Source organism: Carassius carassius, chromosome 43 (assembly GCF_963082965.1).
Source record: "Carassius carassius chromosome 43, fCarCar2.1, whole genome shotgun sequence".
Classification (NCBI taxonomy): domain Eukaryota; kingdom Metazoa; phylum Chordata; class Actinopteri; order Cypriniformes; family Cyprinidae; genus Carassius; species Carassius carassius.
Window position 1 is genome coordinate 23,479,532 of NC_081797.1, and position 11,321 is coordinate 23,490,852.

The 11,321-nt window shown below is 36.6% G+C and overlaps 1 protein-coding gene across 1 annotated transcript; it reads left to right on the forward strand.

Moving 5' to 3' along the window:
- The first annotated feature begins 4,115 nt into the window (after positions 1 to 4,115).
- On the forward strand, positions 4,116 to 7,298 carry irx3b (iroquois homeobox 3b). The gene is made up of 2 exons (XM_059535763.1): positions 4,116 to 4,475; positions 5,410 to 7,298. Exons 1-2 carry the CDS (start codon positions 4,281 to 4,283, stop codon positions 6,283 to 6,285), a joined length of 1,071 nt encoding a protein of 356 aa, XP_059391746.1. The 5' UTR covers positions 4,116 to 4,280; the 3' UTR covers positions 6,286 to 7,298.
- Positions 7,299 to 11,321: the final 4,023 nt, after the last annotated feature.

Below are 11,321 nucleotides of genomic sequence, written 5' to 3' on the forward strand. Positions count from 1 at the left end.
TTGAGCCATATCTAAAGACAAGAATATCATAGAAAGATTTCTGATCGTCTTTTCATTTCTTCAGTGTCTTTTCACTTACACTTAACACCTTGGGAATTACTTAGCAATGTACTGGCAACCACTTAAAAATCCCACCATATCCACCTTATATTTGATGTTCGATTGTGCAGAGCTGTTTGTAACTGGAATGTGCAAGACTTCTGATTACATTCACTTCCAGTTATTTCATCTGTACCCAGACACACACACGATTGTAACAGCATGCTGTGGGGTTCCCAGAGCAAATCTCACTAGTATCCTAAAATCTCACACTCTCCCACAACTAATTCACTATGACGAACTCACACTTTCACATGCACACGCACTCAGCAGGCAACAAGAACACTACTGCACAGTCTAAATAAATAAATGAATGTAGCAGAATAATCTAGTATAATATAGGGTTGCTGTACTTAATTTTAAGGTATCCTTGTTACCGTGTAATTATATATTGAATACTGAGTAATATTAATTTACTACATGTACTTATATATGGTTAGGCTCAGGGTTACTTGCATGTAATTATACATAATTTATTGTTATTATAATACTAAAAGTGTTACCTAATATAGTATGTATACCTGAAATACAAGCAAGGTAGTGATGCTTGCCCTAGTAAACATGAAAAGAGTGTTAACTCGTGAAGGATTTAATCCTTTAAAACACATTTTGCAATGCAAGCTGCTCACAGGAAGCGCAAACGAGGGGTCATTCTGATTCTGGAGCAGAGACGGGGGTCTGTCATGTTGAGTGACACATAAAGCCTCTGAATACTAAAGTCTATTCTTGCATATTCGCACTGGACTGTGGACAATGTCAGCACTATACACTGGCCTCCATCTAATAGTGCGGGGAAGAAAACACATGGACAAAACCTGGAAATGGGTCTTTTGTCATTGCTTGAAGGTTGCTTGGTTATTGCTCAGAAGATAGTGTTCTCAGTTACCTTACGCTTAAGCATTAGCTTTGTTTCCAATTAAGAGGAATACAACCACACATAAACCAGATTGTTGATTTACAGTAAGAGCACAGAGTGTTATATTAACACACACATAATGTGGTCTGAAAAGTTTAATATTGAGTCAAGATCTCTGACTTTTGATTGTCAACTTTGGTTGAGAGATATGCCCTGAAACATGATAGTCTACATTTGCTGTCTATTTCATTTAGTCATTTTTAAACATTTTTAAATCATATCGGCACAATTATTTTCATACTACTATCACGTCATAGTGAGATCATCTGACAAGCTCCAAAAGGACCAACGTTTTTATCGTTATTCACTTTTAACAATCTCAAACAGACATGAAAACGGCAGAAGGGAATTGTTAACGCATAACCAATGTTATTTTAATATCATTTTTTTATAGTATTTATTAATATTTTGAATTAGGTTATTTATTATTATATTTTATTTCTCATTCTAATTTATATATTATATAATAATGTATATATTATTTGAGCTTTGTTTCCATTAACGAAAATGATTGTTTTGGTTTCAGTGTTAAATAAACATCACTACAGATAATGACATACATTGTTGTCTGTTCTTTATAAAGTTATTTACAAGACTTCTGCACAAGTTGCATTCTACTTTTCTTTTTATTTAGTATAATTTCGAAGCTCAGCGGTCTCCATTCGCCTTTGTTGTACGGAAAAGAGCAGCTTGGGCATTCTGCTAAACATCTCCTATTTCGCACATCCTGTTTCGCAGAATAAGGAAAACCATTTAAATTTTAAACCACTCATCTTGAAATATATTTCATGTAATTGTCATCAAGGGTGAAGAAAGAGGTATAGTTAAGTTGTTAAACAAGGAAGCGAGGCAATTAATATTGCCATAAGAAGCGCTCACAAAGATCTCCCCTCTCTCTCTATGAGCTGGTGTCAAAGGATTTGAGTCGCTGTAGCCTTTAACACAACTGTGGCGAAGAGAAAAAATAAAGAGGCTCCATTTAAGTCTGATCTAAAGAGCTTACAACTGTAATTAAATCATTAAATTCTTGTCCATGCTTGACAGAGCAGAGAGAAATTAACTTCCCCACCAACCTCATTTTCTATTTGAACATGAAATAATGATTTTCTGCCAGTCTAATTACAGAGGCAACATCTGATCTGTGCTGCATCCGAGGGGGATTAACTCCAGCACAGGCATTAGAGCTCATTACCAGCTTGAGAGCAGAAATATTACATCTTGTAATTGGATGGAGAGGTTTATATACTGATCCGGGACCAGTTTTTGCAATATTGTAATTACAAGCTTCATTGGTCAGCTACTTATCGGAACTTCGCAGGAAAACAAACTGCGCGAGCGTGCGTCACATTGACCTGTGACCCTGTCCGCGTCCGCGCGACGCTCCTGTTAGAAGGCGATGGAGGGGAAATGTGTCTCTTCAGGGTGTCTGAGCGCAATGTATCTATTACTTAAGAATAACTGGCTGTGAAGTCATCCGTTTGACTGCCATAAGGAGTCTGTTTCTCCTGCTAAACGCGCGAAGAGAGTAGCTATTGATTCCTCAAGACTGCGGTTAAAATAAAGCAGGTGCTAAAGATGGGAGGCTAGGGCGCTCGGATAATTTGCAAACACTATTTCTTTTTCGTTACCAGTCGAGCAGCTCGCTCCAGCGTGCAAATCGTTGCTGACAGGTCGAGCGCCGCGGTTATGAGCGTCTTCTGGAGGCTCCCGGTGCTCCACGGCCCTGCAGTGATCAGAGCTGAGGAAGAGCGCGAGAGCTCCAGATCCGCCGACGTCTCTCCCGCGCGCGCGTCGCGAGAGTGTTGACTGATATGAGGTGTTCATTGCGCTTTTCAAAGGTTCATTAAGTGAGGAACGGCCAAATCAACATTTCTGTTAATCATTTAGGTCCTTGATTTTGGTGAAAGCAGGATATATCAGCTAGCTCTCCTGGACTGGATATATTTTATAGATCTTGTTTTAAGGGCTTTGATAAAACCAAATCGTGTCATTACAATTATTTTACAGCTCCTTATTGATACGACATACAAAATCAATATGGATCTTTTTTTAAATCATTTATAGTATTTAAAACATTTTATCATAAATGTACAGAAATGTAGCTAACATTTGCAACTATTATTAGGCTATATAAATTTAGCAAATTGTTATTTGTGTATTTTACTGTTGATCTAAACTACAACGCATGCGTAGATTGTTTTACAAACGCTTGTGAAAATGGTATGAAAATAATATAAGCGAATGAGAAATCCTACAGTTTTTGTTTCTCATTTATCTTAAATTTAATTCTACAACCATCGTGAACACTGCTATTATTTTTTTTCTCTGAATTTCTTTCATTCTGTGTTAATTTAAGCACATGTCGATGAATAGTGATATTATCATCTGCTTCGGCGGATAAAAACTCTTTGATGAAGCGGATTAGATTCTGTGAAATAAGATTTGTGATATGTTCATAATAAACCGACGGAGATGTAATCTCAGCATTGCATACTGTTTTCTGAGGACAATAAAGCATCAATATGTCTCCTCAGGATTTATTTAATCTGTTCCTGGAATTTCAATATTGTATTTCTCGTTTGTCTGATTTTCTATTTATGTTAACAGAAGATCATGTTTAATCCATCGCAGTTTGCAGAAATATTGTTTGTTGTTATTATTATTATTATTATTATTATTATTATGACAAATAACAAAAGCTCTTGTTTTTTTATTATTTTACTGTTTTAATACTCATACTGATGTAAAGTTTTTCATTATTATTTATCTAACATTTTATTGTCATAATAATTTAGTCAAATTGTAGGCTATTATATATTTGTATGACGATTTGGTCATGCCATGTTACGTAAATAGAAGTTTATTTTTTTTCTCATATCTTGTTTCTGATATTGAAAAGTCTATGTTGTGTGAAAAGAATAAAGTTCGATATGATTAAACGATTGGAAATAAAGTCTGAAAATTATCGGACGATGACTGACTTTGTGTGTGTGTGTGTGTGTGTGTGTGTGTGTGTGAAAGAGAGAGAGAGCGCGCGCTAGAGAGAGTTTTCAGAGATGGGAGGGGCCTGAGAGACTCTAGAAATGTCAATCACACGAGTGTTGTGAACAATCCCACTCAATCTGAATGTGACCTCAGTGCACCTCAGAGCTGAGAGCGGCTTTAACTCTCTCTCCGCGAGGCTCTCCGCGAGTCTCCACTCAGTCCTCCGTGTCAAAGGCGAGATCTGTGATTGTTTTGCGTCTCTCGGACCTTTGGCAGCAGCATGTCTCTCCCGCAGCTCGGCTATAAGTACATCAGACCGCTGTACTCCACGGAGCGGCGCGTCGGCGCGGAGTTCGGCGCGTCAGGCTCGCTCTCCAGCGTGCTCTCCAGCATGTACGGAGCTCCGTTCTCCAGCGCGCAGGGGTACAGCGCGTTCCTGCCCTACTCCAGCGACCTCTCCGTGCTCAACCAGCTGGTGAGTTCATCTACAGCTTCGAGTCGAGGGGCTGTAAAATCATCGGGATTCACACGCATCTTGGAAAGTTCGACCTGTTAACTGCGCAACTTAGAAATAAAATGTAGCCTAGTCTAAGTGTATTTATGTTTAAGTACCGAAAATAACTTTTTTCGTTTCTCTAGTTGTTTGGTTCACATCTATTTACCGGCGCTTAAAAAATAAATAAATAAATAAGCCAATGAACCTTTAATGAAGAATAGCATATCTAATGTTTCTTTTTCCTTTTCTTTACTACAAAGAACTTAAAGTTTAACTCGCGAAGGGTTATATTTCGTCTCTTTCGATCTCTTTAATTCGGAAATTGTTGCTATGGCATCTTTAGTCTTATTATTGAAATGTGAAAACGTGTGTCGAGGTCTACAAATTACGTTTAATTTGTATTTATGCAAAAAAAAATGTATGCAAACACATTTTATTGTACCTGGAAATTCTATCATGTAATTGTTTTCCGTTTTTTTTTATTTAATCTTCAAAAGCAATTCAAAAACTCCTGAGGAATTCAAAAAAACGTACTTTTAAATGTTTAGACTGATTTATTCAAGTCAAAATTATTATTTCATAAACCTTTTGCTACATCAAGTTAAAATAGCAAAAGTTTTTTTTTAAGGATTTTAAGAGTCCAATTCAAAAAAGTCCAAAGCAACAAAAACAAACAAATAATAATAATAATAATAAATAATAATAAAAACTTGGATAACAACTGCATATTTCCATTTATACAAACATTGGACAAATCTTTTTTTATTATTATTAAATATGGTTTCATTTTCATTTGTCCTTGTTTTAGTCATATATGTACACAATAAATGTAAACCTATTTAGCAGTAAATAAGCCCATATTTCCCTCAGAAGCACATGGGCTCATATATGCTCTCTTTTCCTTCTGTCTAAGGGCTCCCAGTATGAGTTTAAGGACAGTCCTGGGATTCAGCATGCAGGGTTTCCTCACGCACCCTTCTACCCGTACGGACACCAGTATCAGTTTGGGGATCCGTCCCGACCCAAGAACGCCATGCGTGAGAGCACCAGCACCCTGAAGGCCTGGCTCAGCGAACACCGCAAAAACCCTTACCCCACCAAAGGAGAGAAAATCATGCTGGCCATCATCACCAAGATGACCCTCACCCAGGTGTCCACCTGGTTCGCCAACGCGCGCAGAAGACTGAAAAAAGAGAATAAAATGACTTGGGTTCCCAAAACGAGAACCGACGAGGAAGGAAATGTGTATACGAGTGACAACGAGGACGGAGACAAGAGGGACGAGGACGAGGAAATAGACCTGGAGAACATAGACACGGAAAACATCGAAGACAAGCAGGATTGTGATTATCAGGACGATGAAAAATCAGCGTCTAAAGTTTCTGATTCTGAGGAATATGATGACGCAGGAGCTGAGAAGAGTTTTATGAATGATATCATGAAAGACAGAAGAGACACAAACTCAGAAGAGGGAGAGGAGGACCAAATCAAAAAGAGTCCCGCAGCACAAGAGCCCTCAAATAATGCGAGTCCACCTCAGAAACCAAAGATCTGGTCTTTGGCTGAAACCGCGACGGCGCCGGACAGTCCCAAAAAGTCCTCGTGGATTCAGACGAACTGTGACGCTCAAACAGCCAGGAATCCTCTCCATGTTCAAAACTGGACCAAAATGTCTTTTTCAGCCCATCAGATGGCTTTAACAAGCCATTACCTCGGACTTAAACACCAGAGCGCCTCAAACAGCCACATACACATGAAGCACGGCGAGCACAGGACTCACAGCCTATGAAACAAACCACACATTCAAAGACTTTTCATGCTTTTTAAATAGTTTTCACCTTCCTCGTGGGAGCGTAACACTTATTATGAATCAGAAAGATATCCAGTTTCTGCATAATGGATGCCCTGAATTTAAAAATAGATTAAAGCTGTCTATTAGCTCTTCAATTAATATGAGATTATATTAGAATATGTTTTATATTGTTGACTTGTAAACATACATTTCATTGTCAAATCCTGTTTTGTTTTTTTAAATCTGTAGGTCCAGTTTGTCTTTGAGTAACAGTCTTACACTGAGGTTGGATTCAGACGTAACCTATTTAAAACAAATAATGAATCTGATTACAGAGTTAGTCACTGAGAGTTATAATAATTCATGGAGGAAACAGTGCCTATACGGGAATTTTAAACACACACACTCACGGCTTTGTTCGCATGAGTTATGATGAGTGTTGCATCCACATCTTTGTCTTATTTTAGCATATCTGTTTCAAGGATTCGCAATAATATCATACCAGAATTGATGCTTATCTTTAAGAAGTGATTTGACAGTTATTCATTTTATTGTTGTTGTTGTTGTTTTCCCAAATGCCTTGGATTTTAAAAAGCGGTCATTGTTTGTCACGGTGCATTTTATATGTCCTGTTTTGTCTGAATATTTTACATGGGGTAAAACAAAATACATATTTGAATTGGTTTTGTAAATTAAATGAAAATGTACCTACTTGAAATATTGTACAAAGACATATATTTTGAATATTAAAATGAAATCACAGTTGCCATAACGAATTTATTCTTTCTCGTTTTCACTCTTTTCCAACAGATATTTTAAGATTTAAAACAATATTAGTTCCTTACAATATTAATAATCCACAAGAACCATAAAAAGCACAGATTTGTGTCGTCAAACATTATTTTAAATATATAATGGTTGTCCAGTGCCTTAATCTCAATAGACATCATATTTTCTTCGTGGGTCACATTGATTGACAGATAGAAAATAAAATCATTTTTGTCAAGCTACACTTGAGATGACTTGTTTTTCTTGAAGCTGTCTCATTGCTGTTTCAGGATTGACATGCTGTTGCAAAACTGAACAGCTCTGCTCTAGAGTGCCATCTGCAGGCAGCCAAGAGATCCCAGTTCAAATGTTGACATTTTCTGCTATTTCCTCTGCTTTAGGCCATTAGGACATAGATGGAGACCATTGTGCTGTTCGCTATGTCAAGCGTCAAAATTACTGTTCCTCCTAATTTAACAAACCCTTCATCTCTAGCATGTAGCTTACAGATATGAATTATACCTCAAAACATAAGGCTAGTTGAGGAAAGCTGTCCTATTATGTATCTAAATGATGAAATACGATTAAACTAGAGACCAGAATATCATAGAAACTTAAGGGCTGTGCATTTAATTTGTCTTGCTGTTTGTAGATCTGCATCTGTAATTAAACTGAAAAAAGGTATTAATGATCAGGTCAAATTTAGTTTCTGTATGTAAACCACAACTCTCTGTGTGAATGAGACATGTTAAAGGTTAACCCTTTTGCGTTTGTTTGTGTGTATCTAGAGCACAGACGGCACCGAGAGGGAGGCCGCGCTGATTTCATGCTTGCGTTCTGAGGGAAACGCTTTCATGCCACACAAAGGACCCTCTTCTGGATTCAGACTGAGGTCTCTCTCCATTCAGGCCTTGTCACAGGAGTTACAGAACAATTATGGTAATAGATTGTTTTCTTGAGTAAGTATTGAAGCAAATGGAGAGGGGCCAGAGTGTTCACGTTCCACTCGACAGTCTTTTTATACTATATTTCACTGGGCCTATTGTTGCTAAAGATATAGTGAAATTCTTGTGGTATGTGGGCTCTTGGGTGATGTTGTGAATCTGTGACTGAACAAACTGATGTTTAGTTTCTTGAAAGTCATAGGAAGTGGAAGTAAACACCTATTAATCAATCAGAGATGCTAACAACCACATATAATGCTAATAACAACTCGAAACATGCTAGAAACTGTACAGCATGCTAATCACCACGCAGAAGTTAAGCATAGAAATACTGATTTAAATGTGACTAATGTTTTAGCACATCTACTGGAAGCTGATTCCAGCTGCGAGCGGCACAAAAGCTGAAAGCGGACTCCCCTTGTTTTGTTTGAACCCTTGGTAGGTCCTTACACTGGCTTCTAGTTATATTTAGGAATGATTTTGAAGTACTCTTACTTGTTTATAAATGCTCAGATTTTGTGGTTCTAGTCAGAATCCTGGCTGCAGCGTTCTGGATGAGCTGCAGCTGTCTGATATAGTCTTCTTTTACATGTATTCTAATTCATAAACATCATAATAATGAAAACTCTTACATGTGATGTGCATTTGCTATCAGGACACACAGCAAGCTAACCACCACTTAAAACATGCTAGCAACCTCATAGTATGCTAACCACATGCTAGCAAGTGCATAGCTTGCTAACAACCCCTCAGAACACCTTAACAACATCCTGAAAACAGACCTCAAAGCTCAAGTGGGCAAAAACGCTCACATTTCTTGCAGAAAATGTAAAGATCTTGGTTTTGACAGTTTAAGTGAATAGATGTCATAGTCTTCATTTTGTACACAAATCATGTTTTGTACTTCTGATCAGCTGATAGGAGCATGATGCATGATCATACACCAGCACAGTAGCATAACCCTGAAAACAACTGCCCTGAATGTTCTCACTGCTCTACCATATCATCACTCTAGACCAAAATGTAGACCCGCTGTGCAAACTAATAAGACACAACTTCACCTGCATCTGAGAAAATATGCTGGCAGTCATCTAACATGGCGGTGTTAGTTTCAACATGATGGCAGCCAGCCAAAGCCAGAGATGTGTGAATGATACAGTGATAAATCCTCAATCCTCAAAGTCAATCTTCAAACAAACTTTATATGAGTTTGAAAGATAGTTTTGTGTTGTGTATTACCTCAAGATTATATTATGTTCATCATGTTTTGTTCATCAACCATTTCACTTCAGATCCTTCCCATAAGGTCTTGATGATTTATGTTTTGATCTATCTATCTATCTATCTATCTATCTATCTATCTATCTATCTATCTATCTATCTATCTATCTATCTATCTATCTATCTATCTATCTATCTATCTATCTATCTATCTATCTATCCATCCATCCATCTATCTGTCTGTCACTTATTTATATCTGTTTTATGTACACAATAGGTCAAAATCTTTTTGTAATCTTGACATTACACATATCGTTGGAAAGGTCTGACAGTCAATGTTCCATATTTGGTGACTGTTTTGTAATGGGTGTTACCCAGTAGTTAGGCCCATTTTTGTTATAGTCGCCAAACAAAAACTCACAGGAACCACAATTTTTGTGATATCGACTTCAAATTTGGAACATAACTTGGTTATACATATGTCTTTATGCAATTTAAAGTGCAACATATTTCATAAAGTATTTTCTATATAAAAAAATAGTATATTGCATTATCTTTACTGCAAACATAAACTTCTATAACTTTTTTTATTCTTTCTTTTCACTTCAGCAATAATCTGCTATGTGGCTTCTTTAAAAAGAGACCAGTCTTAGGTCTGTATTTCAAAGAGTTCAGGAATTACAACCATGTTGTAACAAGGATTGATGATCAAGTGGGGATACAAACATTAAAATAATAATAAAACAATAATAATAATAAAATCATGAAATTACATTATTTGAGTCCCAATAAGATGGAAAATAGCAATAAATTAATTTTCTGATTTGTCTCTATATTGTTCTGCCCCTTTAAGTGTTAAAACAAACAATACATGTGATTGTATGATGTTTTAAAGGAACCTAGGTGAACATCTATATTTAACAAGACAATGCATGTATACATTGACAGTAATATATTAGTCAAAAGATATTAGGAGTTAAAAATTGTTACATTAGATTTAACAGCACATGTAATACTGTAAAATTCTTGCATACCTGACACTACTATAACATTTTTGATTTCTACAATAATTAAAAGGATGTTTTTTTTGTTTGTTTGTTTTTTGTCATTTATAAAACTCTCCAATCCCCAAGTCTTCCAATATTGTCTATCCGTATCTCTATTCACGAACCATAATGCATCAGTTCCCACCTAAAACACCCCCCCCCCCACCTCCTCCTCCTCATCATCCTCAGAGCTCTGTAAGATTCACACACAAGTCTTTGTGGAAACTCCCATGACCTTGAGAAATGTGTGAGACTTAAGATCACTCACTGATTAAATAATCAAACATCCAGAAATGGACTTCCGCACTGGGCCGCTCCCCCACAGGACCATGGGAAATCGCATGGCTAATATAATTTTACAGGTGGATTCACAGGAAGATTGGAACGTAATTACCAGTATTAAAATGTCGACCTCTAAGAATTCCCTGGAGTGCCGCTCACCCTGACTTCAGGATGGACTCGGTATGTGTTATATTGAAAGAAAATATACAGCTGTTGGGATCTGGGGTTTGGGATAAACATATCTTACATGGATGAACAGATGATCGTTTAAAATAGAGGAAAGCAAACAGTTCATGGGATATGGGGTCAAACAGTTAAATCCACATCCAAAATGATTAAATGGCTTGAAATCATGTTTTTGTCAGTCATTCACAGTGACATTGCAGTTTCCATCGGATTCATTGCAAATCTTTATCAAACAACTAACAAGCTTCAACTCTGACACTTTTTTGTCCTAGGGGTTGATTTTTTATCAAAAATAACAGTGTTTTATTCATTTTTTCTAATATGAGGATCGCATCTTGAAAACTTTTATCATGCTTTTATTATGTACATTATTATTTACTTTAAAAGTTTTATGATTTATTTCATATTTTTATTGCTTTACCATTGTCCAAGGCCCACACTTTTAATCTTAAATTATGAAAATAATAATAATCTAAAATGAAAATGAAATCTAAAATGGTCATTTTTGTGTTTCAGTAAATCATAGATCAGATTTCATATGCCTTTGCGAGACGCAAATATATACTTCATTGGTCTATTTAAGGAA

Coding starts and splice junctions, on each gene's coding strand:
- irx3b (XM_059535763.1), top strand. CDS start 4,281: ATGTCTCTCCCGCAGCTCGGCTATAAGTACATCAGACCGCTGTACTCC. Junction 4,476..5,409: donor TCTCCGTGCTCAACCAGCTG/GTGAGTTCATCT, acceptor CTTCTGTCTAAG/GGCTCCCAGTATGAGTTTAA.